We start from the raw sequence: 22,078 nt of genomic DNA, 5'->3' as shown, positions 1-22,078 counted from the left end.
ATTAGTCATAGAATTTTTCTCTTTATGTAAAAAATACAGGGTGAAATTGGACCGCCAGGTCAACCAGGAGCAAAAGGATCACCAGGAGATACTGTAAGTTTCAAAATTTTGTTATTATGAACAAATAATTGTTCTGTTGCCATTCTATGCCTGTCATAAACAAACATATAATGGCAAATACAAGAGCAAACTAGCATTTGCAGGTGGGAAAGACAAGGCTATGGTAAATGTAAGTTTTTAGCTCAGTGACATATTTGCAGCATGACAATTCTGGCTGAAAGCTGAGAACTGTTATTTTTTCTGTTACCCTTGCCATTACTTTAAGCTTCTGGATATTTTGACAAGAGGTGAGTTCTTGGATTCTGATGGTTGTTAAGAGACTGTATTTTTCAGTTTAGTAACTTGTCTGTCTCATGATTTATCTCTCTCGTCATTTTTTGAGGTATTTTCCTATGAAAATCTGAACTTCTTGACATACAATAGTGAGGCTGGATTTCATCCATTTTGATAGACAAAGGGCGTTCTGATGTCCCTTTGTAGTGTTAAAAGTAGAAGTAGTACATATTTATATCTTCAAGGACAAATACAGAATATTCAGTGGTTCTCTAAAAGTGCCTTGATACTAATTTCTCAGTCTGTACTGTCACACTCTTAGACTGTCAAAGTACACTTTCCTTGCATGACAGGAATACTCTTTTCAGGGACCATTCTTTCCCACTTTCAGTGGCTGCAGGGGTGTTGTGGTGGCCTGTGCCTCACTTGGTTGGATGACAGGAACCTTGAAGGAAGAGGATGCCAAAGATCTCAATATACACCTTTTAATCCTATCTTTCTTGATTAATCTCTTTAACATCCTAGCTAAGGTTACCATCTTCTAGAGTGCGTAAAGTCAAACCTGAAACCAAAATTTACTTGGGCTTACATCCCACTGCAATATTCCCTGTTCTCAAGAGAATCCTTGTTTGGATGGAGGTTAGCAACACATATGTTTGACTATCTTGGTATGTGCAATTACATGTAATTGCATGTCACTGCATGCCAAATGAGCCATCTGGGTATGAAAGTAACTACTAGGCATCATTTAAAGACTGGTGTGCTGGAGTGTTTCTCATGGTATGGCTTCTTCTCTTCTCTTCTCTTCTCTTCTCTTCTCTTCTCTTCTCTTCTCTTCTCTTCTCTTCTCTTCTCTTCTCTTCTCTTCTCTTCTCTTCTCTTCTCTTCTCTTCTCTTCTCTTCTCTTCTCTTCTCTTCTCTTCTCTTCTCTTCTCTTCTCTTCTCTTCGGTAAATAACATCTGCTTTGTGATACACTTGAAAATAGTTTATTCCTCTTTCTTGTCAATTCATTTAAAGTATTTTTTGTCACTTGATAAATTAAGTAGGAGATTGATGCATGGAATATCTGAATGTATTATATGACATTAGGGAATTTAAACCAGAAATGATAGTGGGATTTTCCTTGTATTAGTCATACTGAATATGTTTATTCCAGAAAACACAGATGGAAAGCTTGTGGATGGTCTATTAATAGCTTGGGAAAGTTTCTCTGTAACAAGCTCTTCTTCACTAATGACTATCCCTATTGCATTGCCAACAACAACAATTTATTAATTTACCTGACATATAATGTCAGCTCTGCAAAATAGGGCAATAATGCTACATTTTATGTCCCTGAATTGTTCTACATTTTTGTTCAGGACATTCTCTTCTCTTCTAATTTGATATAGTTTTCAGATTATATTCACAAGCTTTTCCTATATTGCATCTGAAAGTTTCCTTCTTGCAGTGTGCTCATTTAATTTAGTCTCTGTGTAGTTTTTTAAACAAAACAAGTCAAATATGGTCTAGTAATGAAAGTGCAAGAAAGGAAACCAGGAAAAGTGGACTTTATTTCTCTTTTTCCTGCAGATGTATTCTTGACCTTTAATTCTACTAAATGTATTTCCTCATTTGCCTTCTCTGGTGTGTATTTGCAGGTCAATGTGGATATATATGCATAGCTGGTTTAATTAAAAAAAAAAAGAAGCTATTCTGTGCCCATAATATTTCTGCTTTGCATAAGGTAGAATAAATGAGGGACATTTTTTGTGAGGATATGGCACTTCTGTAACCCAAAGACTGATGTGGATTTCACTAGACATGATCTATTGAAGTGGTAGAGTGTCTATGGCCTAAAGAACAGGTTGCTATATTTATTGATGGAAGGTTTTGGTGACCAGTATTTTCTTATCACAAAGCAGGCAAGAAACATGAATTAATATGTGGTTAATTTGTATTAATCTTTGGTTAATGGTAAAGCACAGGTGAAATACCAGAAAACTGATGAAATTTTCAAAACCATGGCTGCAGAGAATTACTTCTTGTTTTAGGTATTCTGAATTTTCTCTTCTATTGTGGAAACAAAGACACCCTTTAAGTTTTAGTTTCATTTAAATCAAATAAAGTTTAATTTTTTTTTTGCAAAGCTGAGTTGTTATCTGTGTGAGAAATTATATCTGTTTTTGATTACATGTAACTTTTGAAAGAAGTCTGAGATAATGTCATGGGAGTGAATTGTTCCTCACATTTGTTACTAAATAGAAGATTATTTTTATTAAATAACAACAATAACAGTGAATTTTGAAAATATTATCAGTTGGAATAATTGATAACATTTACTGTCTGACAGGTTAGGTTTCCAGGCCTTATTTAATTGTTTGAGTTTCTGTATCATTATGTTTTTATTTTTTGCTGCTCTTATTGCAGATTGCATTTCACAGTATTTAAGCAAGTCCAAGTAAAACAATAATAATATATTGATTTTATGCATGCAGTTCTAGACTAAAAGTGAAGAGAGGCGAAGTGGTGAAAAAGAGAATTGTTAACACCAGATGTGGAAAATGTGATTAATGGGAATTCCTTCTTGGAAAGTATGATTTCAAATAAGGATTTCTTTTCTAATGTATACTTGAGACTAGCTTTAAACAGAAATTAAGGAAGTCAGCCCTTTGATACTCTTTAGCTCTTATTTTATGTAGGGAACATGCAGCTAAACATGCCTTCATGAACATGATTCCATTTGTGGAGTCCAAGAGGTTGTTTTGGCTTTGTACATATGCTGAAGTGTCATGATCTGAAATGGCAGAAGCTATTGGGTTCTTGAATGAGTAGTTTAACTCTGAAGATTTTGCTGAAGATACAAAGGTGTGGCCCCAAAAGTTAACTGCTCCTGATAAATCTCTGCAAAATTTGCATAATGTGTCAAGTTATGGCAACCTTTGAGGGACACACAGTCAGAAGGGAGAATTATGAAATGCCACAAATACTTTTGTTGGTTTTGGAAACCCTAAACAGAACCCAAGAAACTTTTCTGTCACTTTCATCTATAACTAAGGATGCATTACAGACTGGATCTTGAGTTGCAGAATTTTTTCTCTCAGGCGTATTCCATGACAGCACTGTTCATTACTCCTGTATGATTTTTTTCTATTGCACAGGAGCCCTTTATTAGACTATAGAAGGTTTAAATAATCCACTGTACTGTATCAAAACAACAGCCTGTATAGTAAAAGGATAAAAGACATTGTACTTACTGTTTAATAACTAAAGAAATAGAATATATTTCTTTATAACTAAAGAAATAGAATAATGATCCTACTAATACAATACCAAGCTCATAATTCCTCTGTTTTAGTGCAGAAATGTCTCTTTTTCATAAATAAATAGGGTTTGATGGGACCAGAGGGTTCACTTGGTCTTCCTGGAGCTCCTGGGCCTAAGGTAAGTATTTGACTCAATTTGCTTGTGACTTTGATAAATAACTGCTTTGTATGCAAATTTGATTTGACAATGCCAGGATTTTGTAGCTCATTTTTTGGTGTATTGAATATTGATGAGCAGCTGTTTGGTTTTCCCTGTGTTACCTTTTATGATAGTTCAGTCTCAAGAGAGGTTAATATAACTCAGTAGATGGTGCCTGTCATCCTGTGAGGTTTTTAACAGTTGTGGAAATGGTCATGAGACTTTGTTTCAGCTTTACAGTCCTGGAAAATATTCTGCAATGCTGGAAACCAGATAATTCTCAATATACATCTGAACTTTCCCATGTTACATTTATTTATATTTTAATTGTATTCAATAATGTTATGTGCTGTTTCTTCCACCCAAGGAGCCAAACTTATTTCAGATGTAACTTTATTGATTGCACTGCAGCTACAGCAAGAACTAATTTTACCAATGTTCTTAAAAGCTAAAATAAATACTACCAAATTCAGATTGGTTAGTGCAACTTTTTAATTTAATCCAAAATGAGTTTTGGATTGAATTGTAAGTACTGAATTGTATGTCCTAGAGAATATTTAGGAATACAGAATCCATTTCCCTAACTTTGCATTTACATTTAGATCCCTTTCCCCCATACATTATTCTACATCCAAAAGTGTATATGCATTTATTTATAATTGTATACTGACAGTAACATTTTTTAAAGTATTAATGTTTTCTGTGGTCAAGAAGGTTGAATACCTATGATACAACTAAAAATTAATTAGCTATATTTTTGTCTGTGAAAAATGCTTTTATTTTGTATACTTATCCCACTTAGAATATAAGCTGTTTCTGAGAGAATCGTTCTTAATAAGCTCATTCTTACAGGAGTCCATCATTAGGTAGTCAGTAATTCTTAGATTTAATGCAAATCCTTGTGCTGAATATATGTCTAATTCCATAGGCTGTGATAAAAGCCAGAACATAAATAAATATTTTGACTTCAACAATTAAATAAGATGATGGAAATGTGAGGTCAGTACACACAAACTTGTTGTGACTGTGTGAGGCAAATGAGGCAGGTGGAGATGGGACAGGTATGCAGAAGCTGGCAGATCAGGTTTTGTCATCAGTAGCTCATCTTTCCTGACAGAAAGTTAAACCTTCAGGCTGCCTGTAATGGAGAAGAACTTCATCCTTTCAGTCACTACGTGGGCCCATTTTTAAGGGTCAGTTTCTCAACAGTGACTGTTTATGTTTGCTTGACATACCACATGTGACAAAACATAATGATGTATCTGCCACATTGTTATATAGGGTGATAAAGGTGAACCAGGATTACAGGGGAAACCAGGATCATCAGGAGCCAAGGTAAATATGATTCTGGAAGTTTTCTAGCTAAAGAAGGGATTCATTTATTTCTTCATGGTTTACTAACTTTCCATTATTTCCCCTGGTTAATTATAAGGCAGTTTGTTTCACGGTAAAACATTAGTTAACATCACATTGCTTCAAAATCAATGTGATGACTTATTCTTACTAATTTTATATTAGATTTTAGGCCTTCAAATGTTGTTACTTGAGGTACTATTTTTTGTGTAATTTTGAAACTTCAACTCTATTAAAAGACAATAAAAATAGATACCGAATGTGGCTTCTCTATATTCACCATCCCTCAAAAATCCTTCAAATATTTCAATCATCTTCAGTTGTAAAATTTTAAAATATCATTGGCAAAGAGTATCAAGTGGCCTTGAGAAACATGCAATGTGTGTTTTTACACACAGCACATCACTGACACAAAGCTATTGTATTACTCAGGGAGATCTAGGCATACCAGGGGCTCCAGGTGAACCAGGCTACCCAGGCATTCCTGGTACCCAGGGATTAAAGGTAAGTAATTTTTTCCAGTTTTACATTAATTGCATCTTTTTTTGGAAGTGCTTTTCTTATAAGTGATCATTATTTTGCAAAATCCTTTCTCTAAATGCATCATTATTATTAGATAACAGTTGGACACATTTAAAACAATAATACGTCCATCCCGAAAATTTTCTTCTGAAGGATAAAGTCCTTGGTGTGAAGCCATTTGTGGTGAGTTGACCTTGGATGAATGCCAGATGCCCATCAAGCTGCTCCATCACTCCATTCTTAAGCAGGGCAGGGAAAACAAGAAAATAAGATGGGAGAAAGATCATGGGTCAAGAAAAAGGCAGTTTAATAAAGCAAAAGGAAAGGCCATGTGTGGAAGCAAACTAGAATGAAATATTTATTCTCTGCTTCCCGTCAGCATGTGTTGTCCTACCAATTCCCAGGAAGCAGGACTTCAGTACACATAGAGGTTTGGAAGACAAATGTCACAATAATGAAACTTCCTTTCCTTCACCTTGCTTTTAGCTTTTATTGCTAAGCAGACATCTTATGATATGGAATATCCCTTTCAGTTTAGGTCATCTGTCCTAGCTATATCATAGAACCATAGAATGGTTATGTCTTCAAGGTCATCTAGTTCCAACCCCCATGTCATGGGCAGGGACACTTCCTTCCACTAGAGGAGATGGCTCAAAGCCCCATCCACCTGGCCTTGAACACTTACAGGGAGGAGGTATCCACACCTTCTCTGAGCAACCTGTCTCAGTGCCTCATCACCTTCAAAATAAGGAATTTCTTCCTATTAACCTAGTTTCAATTTGAAGCCATTCCCTCTTCTCCTGTCATTACAGACCCTTTTGAAAAGTACCTCTCCAGCTCTCTTCTAAGCCTCTTTTAGGTGCTGGAAGGCTGCTCTAAGGTCTCTCCAAAGCCTTCGCTTGTCTGGGCTGAACAACCCCAGCTCTCTCAGTCTGTCTTTATGAGAGAGATGCTCCAGCTGTCTAATGATTTTCATGGCCCTTTGGTGGACTTGATCCAGCAGATCCACGTCCTTCTTATATTGGGGGCCCTGGAGCTGGACACAGGTGAAGTCTCAGGAGAGTGGAGTGGAGGGGGAGAATCACATCCTTGCCCTGCTGGCCACACTGCTTTTGATGCAGCCCAGGATGCAGTTGGCTTTTGTGCACATTGCCACATCAGGTTGTTTCTCATCTATCAACAAGCACAAGTCCTTCTCTGCGGGGCTTCTCTCAATCCCTTCTCCACCTAGACTGAATTTGTGTCTCCACCCGAGATCTTGGCTGGCCCTAGCTTACAGGAAAAGGCAGGGATTTGAAGAGAGAGCCTTGATGTTGCAGGGAGCTCTGCTCAGCAATACCCAAAGCACTGGTGTGTTATCAACACCTTTCTGGCCACCATTGCAAAGCTCAGCACTATGAAGGCTGCTATGGACAAAATTAATTCCTTCTCAGCCAGACCCAATATGGCATTAGAGAAATAGAATTAAATCAGGCATTTCACTTTCATAAGAAGAGAAAGGTTGAAGGGTAAAAAGTAAGATAGAAGGGTGGTGTTGTAATTAAAGTTTTATGAAAACCCCATGCAGAAATATTCCAATAGAGTTCATCTGCTCCAGAAGGCACATGTTTCTTGTATGTCCAGTGTCATATGTGCCTCATATACGTCTTACATATACTAGAGTACTTCACATGTCAGTAGACACATAAATGGACATGCCTTACATTGACTAGAGCATGGAGTCAGTGTCATAATAATTCTTTAATTAGTTTTATTTTCACTATATATTCAATTCAATATCTAGGGGTTATGTAAGGCACTTAGGTACTAAGACATATTTTATGAAAGATGATTTTGTTAAAATTTATGGAACTTCTCTAAATTTTAAACTGAAGAAGCCTTTGAAAAGGTCATTTATTTTATATGAAGATGCAAGTTAGCTGGAATTACAAGTCCAATGACACACTGGAATTATTCAGGAAGAAAAGTGTAGTTTGGGCATCTGCCATTAAAAGTGAAGCCTTTCAGCTATAGATGCATTTAAAACTTGAAACTACTGAATATTTTACATTCAAATAAAATACAACAAAATACTACAGCTGGCATAAATGTCTTCTTATGTTCTGGGATTTTCAATCAGGTAAATATTTTCCATGGCAAAAATCTCCTCTTCACTACTGTTTATATTTAACTAAATGTTCTTTTATTTTCTACCCCCCCACCCCCAAAAAAACCCCAAAAAACCCCCAAAAAACCCAAAAACCAAACAGCCAAACACACAAAGTTTTGGCTCTTACAAGAAATCTGACAACGGACCCAAAAATCTCCATTCTAATTGTTTTCTTTATTAAATGCAGTTTTGCATCCCCTCTACAGATCCATCTTTTGTTTCATGAACTGCTGTGTTCATGGTTCAGCATTTTAATTTATGTCTACTTAAACATAAGATTTCAGAGTCAGAGTAACAGCCATCTCCCATAACTTTAAGTTTCCTTTTCAATTAATGAAGAGAGATGGCCACGTTTTCAGAGTACTTATTTTACACCTGTGTTGTTAATTGTAACGAATAGTTTTCATGCATTGCCTGTTTCTCTCCAATGTCAATTATGTCAATTAATGTCAATTAATTAATTATTAATGTCAATTAGATTGTGTTCAGACAAGTTGATAAGACTACATACCTGACTTCTAAGCACCATTTGCATCATTTGATTGCCATTCCCCCCATTATTATTTAATTTAAACATTTAGAGGCAAAACAAGTGGGTGGAAATGGAGCTGAGTCCTTAAATATTTTTATTTAATTTAAATATAGAGGTGTTTGTGGTGAAAAAATACTTTTTTTCTTGTTTTTTTTGCATAATGTATGCATGCAGTGGTGCAGTCAGCTAAAATTTAGCCTGTAAGAAACATTGCCTCCCTTCCTGCCTGCATCCTCTCCACTTCCATACACTGGGTAGATAAAATCCTGCTGGACTTGACACCACATTATGTGGTATTTTAAAATTTTTTGCTTGGTACATGAGCATCCACTTTCTTTTTTAATTTTTTACTTGTTAGGTGAGTATCCACTCTCTTTTTTATAGCTGTTTGAATGTTAAAATCCTTTCTTAGTATAGCTTTCTGGACTTTTTTTGTGTACATGAAGATAAAGTGATTTGTTTTCTTTCACTATATGAAAAAGCTAGATGTTTCTCTTGTAATTACTGTGTTAAATTAAAGCACAGACTACATGGTTTAGAGGTGACTCATTTTTAAATAGAGACCTTTCTTCTAATATTTTTCAGGGGGAGAAAGGAAACCAAGGTGACACTGGTAACCAGGTATATCAGCTTTGTTTCTAATGAAATCATCTGGCATTGATATTTATACAAGTCTTAGGTATTAAGTCAGACAGGGTTTTTTAAAGATTAAACTCCACAGAAGGTTAACTTCAATAGCAGCAGTAACTCTCCTTGAAGGAAATCTTCTGCATTTCTGGGGGCCTGAGCAGGCTGTTGGCGTTTGCTGCAGAGCTGTGTGTTCCTAGCAATGGTGCAGGTGGAGGGTGCAGGTTGTGCTGCTGCCCCAGAGGCCTGGGCCATCACCCAGGACTGTGCAGGATGCTCTCTGTCCCTGCCTGCAGGGCACTGCAGGATCACAGAAACACAATCAAAGCAACTCCACCTGGCCTCTGCCTACTTACTTTATTATTAGCATGTCGGATTTTCCTCCTTGTTGGCTAAAATTGTGGAAATGTCTACAAGAAAAAGAAGACTATTCTGTCATTATTTCGATCCTAGTTTGGTTCCTCTGTGTTCAGGATAGAAATTTTATTCTGCACATTTTCAGCTCTGATCTCTTTGAAGAATAACTTTTCAGATTGACTTGTCCTAGTTTAGAATAAAGTTTTATATTTATATTTAGCTCCTTGTGTTATTTTTTTTGATAATTTAATTGCATGTGCCAGATAAATCTATATTTTATAAAATGTGATCTTTTCTGAAGGGACTGAAAGGAGAAAAAGGAAGACAAGGAAATCCAGGCTTACAGGTACTGTTAAAATAGTGATCCTACTTCAAGAGAGCCATAGTGATCCTAGCTTGAGGCCATGATTTATATTTGATTCTTAACACTTCTTCCATCAACATGTATAGGTCTTTACATCAGGTGAAATATATTTATGTATAACATGATAACATAATTTTATAAGTTGCCTCTTAAACACTCTTCGTATTTTTAAAATAACAACTCTAGCACATGCAGAGAAGATGAAGCAACACTTCTGTCAGCTGTGCATGCTTGAAGGAGGAGAGGAAATGCATATGAATTGGAACACAGGAACTTGAATATACAGGAAAAACATTTTGCTTTGAGGGTGGTCAAACACTGGAACAGGCTGCTCATAGATATTGTGGCAAAACCTGTCTGGACAGCATGTTGAGTTGATCAAGCTGCATCTGTTCTGCAAAGGAAGTTGAATCCAAGGAGGTCACTTCCAACCTGCATCTTTCTGTGTTCTGTGATTTTATATCTTGAGAAACAGACCATAAGTGCATTTCTTTTATTATTGTAGTAAAGCCTTAATTATAGAATATTTTTATAAAATAGTTATAAGTAATATAAAATACAGATAACAGCAAATAGTTATAAGTAATATAAAATACAGATAACAGTTATAAGAGGGATACTTGAGATGTTAAGATTTTCATGACCCATGCTACACTTTCATACAGTTCATTACCTCCTAGTCTATGCTGGGAGTCATTATTGACGTCTTCGGTGCTCATAAATTACAGATGTTTCCTGTTTCAGCTATAAATCAGGGAGATCCAGTTGTTTCTCTTTAACTCTAGGCCAGCGTCTTCTGATTGTGTCATAGTTGGCGATTGTGTTATTCCACAGAAAATAGCTGTTAGTATTTATACATACTTTTTAACTGTATAATCTATGTATGTCTAAACAGAGAAGTACTTTTTAGAGGTACATATCTAAAACTAGACTTGGAAGGAAGCCATGGTTGCTTTTTTCAGAATTATGACATTGATACAGCTGCCTGTCTAGCCAGATGGACCAGATTCCCAGGGATTCTGGGCAGGAAATCTAGACTGCATGTTAGTTAACACTCAGAGATATGTAGGTTGAAAATAGTTCATTATTAAACCTGACCACATTTTTAATAAAGAAATAGTTTAAAGTAAAAGATGAGTCATTGACTTAACCAAATATAATGTCCCAGATTGACATTTTACAATTTAAACTTTCTGGTTATTTTTTTGCAGATAATGGACAATTTTTTCACATTTATTATTTTAGTCAAAAAAGAAAACAAAGTGATAGTGAAAGAAAACTTCTTTTTTTCCCAGATAGAATGACGCAACCAAATTGTTATTGCTTGCTTGCTTTTTTTTTTTTTTTTTTTTGGAGAAAGCTGAAAAAATAATACGTACTAAGTCTAAAATTGTTTCCTGTGCTTATCTGGTTTGGTCAGGAACAAAAAAAAAATCAGTCATTTAGTAGACAACACAAGATATTTCCAAGAATTCTCAAGACTCCAAGACACAATACAGATTCCATAAGAGTGAATCAGAAAAGTGAACTGCCATCTTGCCATGGGATGTAATGGTCAGTAACACCGTTGAATCACTTGGCAGAAATGACATCAAAATAATTTACTAGCATGCAAAATCTGCCTTACCACGAAGTCTGTATTTCAATAGCTCTGAAATTAATTTCTGCCTAGTAAGATTGTATTAAGCAGTTTGCATCAGGAATTTACTTCTGCTAGGACACGTGCTATCCATTTTGTAAAGTGAATAAGGTTTTGTCTCTTAAGTCTATATTATGTTTTTATGTTTATAATATGTGTGCTATACTCCCAAATTTTCCTCTAGGTACATGATATTAAATGTAATACTGAAGTGTTCATGCAGATATGCATTTTTCATCATTATACGCAGTTTTGTTTTTGTACTATAGCAATCAGAGAATCTTTAAAAATTACTATTTGTGACTGATTACTAAAACCAAGGACAAAAAATATTAATTTTTGATTCCAAGTAATTTGGCTCAGCCTGCATTTTAAAATTTCTTTTTCATCTTATTTTTAAAGGGAGTAGAAGGATTGAGTGGAGAACGAGGAGAGGTGTGTATTTTTGCAATGATAAATATAGATTACAAAATGATTCCATTTGTTTCTGCAAATTAGGTGATCTGTAAAATATGTGCTTAGTCTTACTTTTGTACTCGCATGTTTGTAAGCAACAGAGGAGAAATTGGAAATTATCAGAGAAAGAAGTATTAGTTATAAAGAGACAGAATGAGATATACATTTTATTAAAAATTATTAAAGCCAAACATATATTTTAAGAGAATTAAAAAGCCAAGAAATGAACCAACAGAAAAAAAGAGAGAAAGGATTGTTTGAATAGAGGAAATAGCCAAAGAAAATAACTAAGGAAAAAGAACCATTGTGTTGCATGTTGTTAAAAAATTGGTATTTAAAATATTAATTTTGTTGGCTATTATTTATTTGTTTCAATATTTTTTAAAATCAGAGTATACACTTTCCCAAATTCTTCTTCAAATTTATTTAGATATTGTTTGTTCAACCTTCTTCCTTAAAGCATTGTTGCATATCAATAGCTGGATACATTAGTTGGAAGTTTCATTCTGATAATGAAGGTATTGTGTCCATTTTAACATATAAGTTGTTTCATAGGCTTCTGTGGTTCTAGGAAATTCTTCAGTTGCGATTTGTCTTATAGGTGTTTACTAAATTATTGCCAAATCTGGTAAAAGATTCCATGTGTGCTATTGAATTAGTCATACATTTATAATACCTTAAGTATTGTAAAACATGACAATAAAATATTTCTAGTGGAAATTAATTTAAATAATTTCTTACTATGTATTAAGCTACAACGATGCCATTATGAAACCTACAAAATTAGTTTCTTTTCCATTTCTATAAAGTATATGTTAGACTCTAATTTCTAATAAGTGTCTTCAGCCTCTAAGTCTCTTACAGGCTCTTAAGCACTTACTGAGCTGTTTTCCTTTCTTTGCTTTTCCTTGCCAATAGCAAAGGTCAGCAAACAAGTCCTCACAATGGATGTGGTCAAGCGTTAAAACACCAAAATATACTGTGGAAAATTTTCCCTCTACAGTTTCAGTTGTTTCTTGGCAAGCCCTTCAGGCAGTTCTGCTGAGGCTTCCAACATTTTCTCCTGGTGTTTTTATGCTGGCGTCTTGCCTCTAATGTTGTTCTACAGTAGATGCTATTTCCCCAGTATTCCATGGTTCTTAATGCCTTCTAGCCCCTTGAACATTTAGTTCAGATAGCTCAGCTTGCAAATCTTTTATGTAAATATAGTCCACAGGGCTAAAAGGAATTAAAATTAAACAAGAACCAAAACAAAATCTCTCCTAGCTATAAACCAAACATAATTTCAGACCTCAGCACGTACAGTTTCTAGTTTAGCCACAGGTAGCTACATAAGCAGCATGGGCTTATCTCTGAGCCTTGCTGACTATGGAAATGAAAAAAAACACCTTTGCAATTATGTGCTAGATATGAGCAGGTACAAATCTACATGAGGTAGCTAAGAGGGTCCCTTCTCTGTGACTACAAAGATGACAATATCAAGAACATAAATTACAACTACAACTTTGGAAGAAGTTGTGTCTGAATTAATGCATGCCTTTTGAAGATATGGACTGCTGTTCAGGTCATGCCCCTGAACTGACCACCCTTCCAGCAGTACTCTCAGGCACTTGACTCACATTTGTCACATTTTGTCTCATTTCTCTGTTTCTTTAATAACATGGAGTACCTGTCTGATTTTACAACCTAGCTCATAAAACTGGTTAATCTGACACTGAATTTAAAGCTTGTTAATCTGTAGTAATTCCTGTAGAGAATTCTGGTCATTTTTACTAATATAGACCAAGCCAGGAGGGTTTGATTTTTCTGATGTGAAAAATCTTGATAAGTAATAGAGGAGATGTTACAAAGTAATATAAATACCATCATTTAAAATTCAGTGGAAGCCTATTGAGACAATATGCATGAATATTTCTTAAAATTATATTATTTGCTTCAATAAGTTTGTCATATATAATAGTTGTGTTCTCACAGTTCCATCTAAAATAGTTGGAAGTGGAGAAAGACAAATTTTCAGCAACTGATAATGTTATGCAGAAGCTGTACAAGAAGGGAGGAAAAAACTCATAAGGGAGCAAGCGTAGTATACTGACTTTAATGTTGGGCACATACTGATGTTTTGCTGGCTCCAGAGCAGGGAAAGAGTTCCACATGAACTATTGCAGTAGGTAATTCCATACATGGAACCATTGCTTTGGGGAAGATATATAAAAACATTTTTCAGCATTTTTTTACCTGTTCCAGTGAAGCAAACAGACTGCAGTTACTATCAGATGGAAAAAAAAGAAGCAAAAATATCCCTAACTGAAATCAAATTATTTTTTCCTTTGTCTTATACACTGCAGATATAAGGTAAAAGGCTTGATTATTATTGTAAGTTTCCAGGAACTTCAGTGGTTCCAGAATTTCACATCCAATTTTTTCTGACCTTCTAAGGATTTAAACATACTATAAAATTTTTTTCTGATTCTGAGGAAAAAGCGAACAAAACCCTTCCTTCCATGTGTTAATAAGGAATAGTAAAATGGGTCTTGAAAACTAAGAAAAGGTAATTTATTTATATTTCTCTTTGATAATTTTATCTGAAAACTTCAATACATCTTACCAAAATAGATCTCATCAATGTCAAGTTAGTTTTCATAGGCATCACATTAATTTTCTGAAGAACTTCAATAAAGAGTTCTTAGAATATGTTTTTTTGATGCTACCTATCTTCCAAATGATCTGTGAACATAATTGACTTTTCATGGATTTTTCAATCCAGAAAGGTGAGAAAGGAGATCCAGGCATTCGAGGCATCAGTGGACAAAAAGGAGAATCTGGTGTCCAGGGTTTGACTGGACCTCCTGGCCTCAGAGGTCAGCAAGGAGATAGAGGACCCCCAGGACCACCTGGATCAGATGGAAAACCTGTATGTATATGACTTCAAACTTTTCATTTTGGGTACCTTAAAAACTAGAAAGAATTGCATGCTCTGTTCTCTGTTCAATTCAGGCACGAGAATTTTCAGAAGAGTTTATTCGACAGGTGTGTTCAGATGTACTGAGAAGTAAGTTTGAAAGTTTCTTTACTCTTGTTTCCTTGTTTGAAGTGCTAAAGAAGTTTCCTGATAAGTATAGAAATGTTTTTTTGAAAGCAAGTTCCATATTGCCAATTTCTTTGTTTTCCTACACGTGTGGAACTGTATTTCCACATCACAGGCTCCATACTTTACCATCTTGTTTTTAAAAGTATTATATTCTCTTAAAAAAGGGAAATTGATTCTGTATTAGTGGTTGCAATACTTCTATTGTTGCAATACTTTAAGCAACTTTTTGTTTGAATTCTCCCAGCCCAGTTGCCTGCCATTCTCCAGAGTGGAAGACTACAAAACTGTAACCAGTGTCAGCCCCAAAATGCTCCCCCAGGACTTCCAGGACCACCAGGTCCAAGAGGCCCTGAAGGTCCAAGAGGGTTTCCTGGTTTACCAGGGAATGATGGCATTCCGGGGCTGATGGGCTTGCCAGGTCGCCCTGGGGCTCGTGGGACAAGAGGTACAGTGTGTGTGTGGCACGGTGCTAAAGGCCTTTATGTCTTGGTTTTCTTCTTCTAGTTTTGGATGGGATTAATGCAGGGTGGAGTAAGAGAACAGGTGGGCTTGCTTGGCTGAATGGAATTGTGACCATGGAGCAGCATGGACGTTTCACCACCTTCAGGGAACATGTGACAGGAGAGAGAATACAAGCACACAACCAGATAGTTATTGTTCACTTCTACTATAATCTACTATAAACCTCTGTTCTGATCTTTTTAGAGAGTTCTTGGTCTCATGTAAATGTTTCTACCTTCATTTAGATTTTTTTTTAGCTCAACTATATGTAGGCATAGATTTCAAAGTATTTCCATGTCTTCTGGTTTCTTGTCTTCCAAACTGGTTTGTTTCTGTTGCTTTAAGGAACAGTCTTTATTCACTGGCTACTTACTAGCTCTGCTGATTTTTGACATCCAAGAACTTTTATACTTCCTTTGATTTACTGACTTTTGTCCTTTTGTTCTCTTTATCTCAAAAGGATTTTTGCTCCTTTCTTTATTATTTTCATAAACATTCTGGATTCTTTTGAGGCAGGTTAAGGTTTATGCTTTCAGGTAACTCAGCTGTCCAAGCATTCCAATTTTTGATGTATTTGCAGACTTTATATTAAGCACACATATATAGTCTGGAACTAGACCAAGTTTACCATAATCTGGTAACTGGTAGCATCAAAATAATCAGGAAAGCTGTATGAAATAACAGGTAACTAGTAATGTGCCAGTGGTAAGCACCAAATGGTTGATAAATATTTACTTTCTTTGTGACTTACTTCTTGTGACCTAGCACACCAATTTAATTTTGTATGTAATGATGATTTGCCTGTAGTACTATTATAATTTAATCTCCAACAGGAGAATTTACTTTTGAAAGATTACATATTTAATTCAATAAATATTATCAAATGCTGATTTCTGATGTCATTGGATGAAAATGATGTGCAAAGATATGCATGTGTTTGCTAATTTACAGGACTGCCAGGGAAGAATGGTGCAAAAGGCAACCAAGGAGTTGGTGTTCCTGGGATCCAAGGTCCCCCAGGGCCTCCAGGTGAGGGATGGTTCAGGTGTGCAGATTCAGTGCATGCTAATAATTTTTTTTTAATGTGTGGTTTAGAAAAAAACCACACTTTTCAGCATTGTTGATGTAATTTGGAAAAAACTTACATACTTTTTACGCATCTTACTTAGCAAATATATTTTAGGGTAATGCCTGTTGCTTGCATACCTTATAAATTGCCATATAATACATTATTTAATATAAGACAGGTCCTGTAGAGATTGGTATCTGAGACTCCTGTTTCTTGATAGGTGGATCCTGAAGTCAACTGTATATGAAAACTGAGCCCTGATATGATCATGTGACTTTTAAGCTTTGCCTAATGAGGGAAAATATTCTTCATAACATTAGTGTATGCATACAAAATGTATGCATTGGGCATACATTTGGGCATTTAGAAGATATATTAGGGTCCAAATGCATTAGGCATTTAGATGATATTTTAGGGCCCAATCCAAAGCCAGAGAAACAAATATAAATAGGGGGACTGATTCTTGCCATCATGGTTCCAGATTATATGATAAAGTAGAAGAGTGTACTAAAGCAGATGATCAGATTCTTCTTTAAAAGCTATCTTTATTTAAAGTGTTTTCCATGTTGTAAGATATCATGTTGTTTAGATAAATATATAAGCAGTTTATGACAAGAAGTGTCTTTTGCAGGAAATGAAGTTTTCTTTATCTGCATAGTTCACCAAAGAGCAGGGGCATTGTGGGTTCATACTTGTTCTTTTTCATTTTAATAGTAATGCATTTATTTATTCCATGTGTGTTATTAAGGTCCTGAAGGTCCACCAGGCATGAGTAAGGAAGGACGTCCTGGAGAACGTGGGCAGCCTGGTAAAGACGGAGATCGTGGCACTCCAGGAATGCCAGGACCAGTTGGACCCCCTGGAATTTGTGACCCATCACTGTGTTTTAGTGTAATTGTGGGGAGAGATCCATTTAGAAAAGGACCAAATTATTAATTTGTGATATGATAATTTAAAGGAATAGTCACGGTGCTTATATGGTCTTTCAAATCTCAGGAAGGTGACCAGCAATAATCCCATAAGAAGGAACAAAATTGCCTCTGACATTAAAAACATTATAAATAATGATCTCAAAGGTTATACATTCCTTTAGACAAGAAACTCCAAAACTCCAGTAACTTTTTTTTTTACACCTTGCACTGGTTGAAAAAGAGATTATCTGTTTTTAAAGAGATTATCAGTCTTAATAGAAATTATAATATTTGTTTTTTAGTATTTAAGTGTCCTATCATCCTCCTTTTACCTCTTTTTACCAAAGAAAATCCTTTGCAAAATTGCTGGAAACACCACTGGGAGCGGAATTATATCTTAAATGGCATTGGTCAGGTATAAATAACTGTGAAATTTTTCACATGCAGCCAACATACAAAGTATTTGATTTTCAAAGAATATGGCTGGCTTTGACTTCATATGTGTGCAAATTTCATTGCCTTATTTACATTTTATATGTCATTGGTCCAGATGTGAGTGAAAGAATGTTATCAAGTTTTTATGAATTAAGACAGATATTTGGACTCATCACAGGAGAAATGCCACCTGTTTTCCCATGCAGCTCTGCTAAAAACCAAGCTGAAATGCAAGAGTAGAACTAGAGGTTCAAGGGCCAAGAACTACAGGTTCTTCTTTTATTGAAGATTGTACTGTCAACTACTAAATGTCAAAAGTTTCTATGTGGGTGAGTCAACTCATATGAAAATAGCTTTAAAAATAAAAAAGAGCAAAAACCTGACATTGGTGGCTTTAGCTATGATTTGACAAAATTAAAGATTTAAAAATGTTTGCACAACCCCAATGTAACAGTTCTTTGTAATGAAGTATCAAATTATATGCCCTTTGCTGTTTCTGCTCAAGGACTGCATTGCCAAATTGAAGAAGCAGGTTTACAAGGAGAAAGGTCTATCTGGTGGCTGACCAGCTGCAGTGTCTGTTATGATGTTTTCTTTTTCATTTTAAGCCAGCTGTGTGTAATTTTCATTGTATGCTTTGCTAATGAAGTTTATTGCTTGCTTTTACATAAAGAGAAAAGGCACAGTTCCCACGAGAATTTAAAATTCATTTCTTAAATTAAGGCAGAGTCCTGTATTAAGTTAACCCATGCTTCATAAGTCACTTTTTCTAATGTGTTGTTCTTTTGTTGCCCTACTATCAGAGACTGTTAATATGCTTGACATTCAAGGTAAAATAAAAGACACACTTTCCAATAAGATGTATGGTTGAGTGAATTATGAGTCTGAAAGGAGGCAAAACCAACCAAACAAGAGTAAATCAGAAAGACCTCTGACTATAGGGAATACAAACAGAAGAACAGAATTCCCTACTTGTAGAAGAATCCTCTTGATTTTCAGCTAGTCTGATTGGTAGCTTTGTTTATGGTTTCATTTGATCAAATTAACACATGTATCAAGTTTAAATTTTAAAAGTAGTGATTGTTTTGTCACCCCATTAGTCCTACTAGAGGGTTGCTTCTGAGTGACTGACTGAGGATCTGCAATTTCCAGTTTTCATCTATTAACTGGCCCTTTCTTGTAGGTTTTTATATGTCTGATCAATTTCTGTTTGAGCTCAGCTTTTGGTTTTCTGTCTGCATTTCTGTGCACTGTAGCAGTTCCCTTGTAGTTCTTGACAGGCATTTGCCTACTTTTCCAACTCTGGAACGCTCCTCTTTTCAACAACAGACTTGGAAGCTCTCAGTTAAGCCAAGGTGGTCTCTTGCTCTGCCAACTTCTCTATCTTTAGAGGAGATAAACTGGTTTTGTATTTTCAGGAAGAGAATTTTAGAAAAACTCCTGGCACATGCTAACTCCTTTATCCTTCATGGAAGCTTCCCATGAAATCCTTCCCAGTTTAGGTCTGAGAGAGGTGAAATTTTCTCTTCTAAAATTTGAAACATTTGTTCTAATATTAACCTTCAGTGTACTCCAGTTCCTCCTGTTTGTTCTCCAGGCTGTGTGCATTGATATGCATACACTTGAGGTGATTGGTCTTCTGGTTGTCATTTTGTCAGGCTGTTAAGGAACATTTGTCTTAATTTTTTTTTCTATAGAAATAAAAGAGATAGTTCTTATCCTCTGCTCTTTCTGATATCTGAAGTAGCTCAGTCTGGCCTAGCATGAATATTTCTGTACAGTGCTGCTCAAAGAGTACAATCTAAGCTAGTTACAGCTATAAAACAAAATTTCATGTTGGACCGATTTCATTTTATGTAATAACATGGTAAGAAAGACTGAGTTAGTAAACTAAATAATTAAAAGTCTTCACTGAATGTAAAACCAAATTCAAAGCCTTGATCAGCAAAAGGGGGAGATTTGATGCTGAATCTGTTTGATTGCCTACACTCCTGAGTTGTATAGATGCTTTTGAGTTTTAGTGCTGCTCAATCTTCAGTATTTTGCTCTGAATTTGAGTCTGTGAAACTGTGGCATTTCTACAAAAAGGATTTGGTTTTGACAAGCTGGAATTTTCCAGAGGACATGCTAGCCATCCAGTCCGTGCAGGTGCCTTTTAGAAAGTTAGTAGTAGTAGCTTAAAAACATGGAGATATTTTGGAAGCGTAGTTCTACATTATTAAATGCCCAGGAGCTCTATAGGAAGTACCTTGCATCCCAGTGAAATGCGTATGTTATAGCTTAGGAACCTGTGATTTCAATTATTGCTTCTTAAAAGAGTTTATCAAGCCAGAATTTAGCAGACTTCCCAATTATTTAATTTCCTGACTTTATTTGATATAGTGGGATTATACAGCAGTGTAGGTGTGTCCAAGATTGTATCTTGATTGGTTTTTTTAACTGAGAATATGAATACATTTTCAGATCTTCATGTGATTCTACAGTAAGAGGTTAAACAAAGGGTATAAACTTGAGTATTATCAGATTAATGATACACAGGAGAGAGACTTTTATTTACTGTTGATGCAAATTATATCAGGTTCAATCAGAAGCTGTGAATTAAAAAGATCACTGTGCAGCATGTCACCATCTCTGATATTTCCTGGGAATAGTTACTAGAAACTCTGTTAATTGTCATTTACTTACTTACTCTCCTGATTATTGTCTTTAAAACTGGATCTTGGGCTAATTTTTAAGTGGAGGGCAAGATTTTAAAAAAGTCTGGATTTATTTTTTTTTTATATTTCCCTAGATCCTGAGAAATAAAGTGAGTTACTGGCCAATGTACAGCCTGTTAAGAGCTGTGTGCATATTCTTTTGCCACCATGGGATTGTTCTGTCTGGTTGCAAAGTTGTGTGAGAGAGAAAAGACTGCCTGGAGGAGGGGGCAGCTGCTGAACAGATCTGTGAGCTGGACTCATGGAACCAATGTTGTAAGTGGGACAACATTGGTTGTCCCAACAACCTTTGTGTAGTGGGAAGGAGCTCTGAGATATTGACAGGGGAAACCTTCTGCCTTGTGTGTCTGTTACCAGAGCTGGAAGGACGTGGTAGTAAAAATAGTCTCTCCCAGGACTAAACTTCTTGCCTGTTGGAACTTTGTTTCCTGTGTAGCGCAATCAGCAAATACAGCTCAAAGCCTTTTACCATGTATTACTTTCTTTACTGCTTAAAAATTGAGGCTGAATGTTTGATTTATTAAACAAGTTAGAGTCAGCTAGAGATATAATGAGGTGCAATTGAAGGGATTGCAATCTCATTTTGCAATATAAGTTATATTGTGCAGTATAATATAGTCTAATATTGATACCTTAAGTTTTACCTTTCATATTTTCCAGATTCTGTACTGCATTAGTATATAACTCTGAACTTCATATAAAGTGTTCACAAGTTCTCTTCATAGTTTAGTCAGACAAAACAATCCTTTTCCAGCCTGAGAACTAAGGACACTGTTACAGCTTCAGGCCCAAAAAGTACAAACAACAGCGAGCTGAGCAGAGCAATCTGGGAGGATGGGACTTCACTATAATTGGACAATTAACCCCAATATGTAAATGAACCAAAACTTATAAATGCATGAAAACGTGTGACCCATCATCCAGCTTGGGTGTAGTGTCGGCCGGGCTCTTGTGCTGCCCAAGGTGTATCCTTTGAAGGCCTTTTAATAAATACCTACTTTATTCCTTTAACTCAGTCCAGCCTCTGTTCTAGGTAGCCTCTCAAGGCATCAACATAATCACAATGTAAATATGTGATGGAAGCGGTGGGGCACTGGAACAGGTTGCCTGAAAACCTTTGGATGCCTCATCCCTGGAAGTGTTCAAGGCCAGGTGGGATGGGGCTGTGAGCCTTGGGCAGGGACACTGTTCACTAGACCAGGTTTTTGGAGAATGCTGTTTCACATCAGTGCATGAGATATGAACGTTTATTCCTTGCAAGATTATGCAGTATGTGCATTAATGATATTACATACCAGTGACTTCAAGGAAGTCAAGGAGGCAAATTATAACATTGGTTCCAAACTCTTCAGCATTGAGAACCACCTTTTCTCAGTGCTACAGCAATTTCTCACATTTACTCCATCTATTGTGCCTGTATGCCAAGTAAAGAAATAACATTTTTGGAAGAGGTGACATTTTAATTTCCATTAAAAATACTTGGATCATGGGGAGATTTAGAGATACATAACAAAATGTTTGTCATGCTTAAATCAAAAGTTTAAACAAATTGTCATCTGTTAAAATGTTCTGAGAGCACT

General features: G+C 35.8%; 1 protein-coding gene across 1 annotated transcript in view; it reads left to right on the top strand.

Annotated features, from left to right (window-relative positions):
* COL21A1 (collagen type XXI alpha 1 chain) overlaps nt 1-18,639 on the top strand; it is an 83,210-nt gene extending 64,571 nt beyond the window's left edge. The window contains exons 19-30 of the mRNA XM_030267367.4: nt 40-93; nt 3,704-3,757; nt 5,060-5,113; nt 5,564-5,635; nt 8,920-8,955; nt 9,620-9,664; nt 11,724-11,756; nt 14,542-14,688; nt 14,772-14,826; nt 15,110-15,310; nt 16,318-16,395; nt 17,184-18,639. Of these exons, the coding sequence (XP_030123227.3) occupies nt 40-93; nt 3,704-3,757; nt 5,060-5,113; nt 5,564-5,635; nt 8,920-8,955; nt 9,620-9,664; nt 11,724-11,756; nt 14,542-14,688; nt 14,772-14,826; nt 15,110-15,310; nt 16,318-16,395; nt 17,184-17,371 (1,017 nt within the window). The 3' untranslated portion in view covers nt 17,372-18,639. The remainder of the gene's footprint in view (nt 1-39; nt 94-3,703; nt 3,758-5,059; nt 5,114-5,563; nt 5,636-8,919; nt 8,956-9,619; nt 9,665-11,723; nt 11,757-14,541; nt 14,689-14,771; nt 14,827-15,109; nt 15,311-16,317; nt 16,396-17,183) is intronic.
* Nucleotides 18,640-22,078: the final 3,439 nt, after the last annotated feature.

This window comes from Taeniopygia guttata, chromosome 3 (genome assembly GCF_048771995.1).
Source record: "Taeniopygia guttata chromosome 3, bTaeGut7.mat, whole genome shotgun sequence".
Taxonomy (NCBI): Eukaryota; Metazoa; Chordata; class Aves; order Passeriformes; family Estrildidae; genus Taeniopygia; species Taeniopygia guttata.
This window is presented reverse-complemented; position numbering and strand designations above follow the sequence as displayed.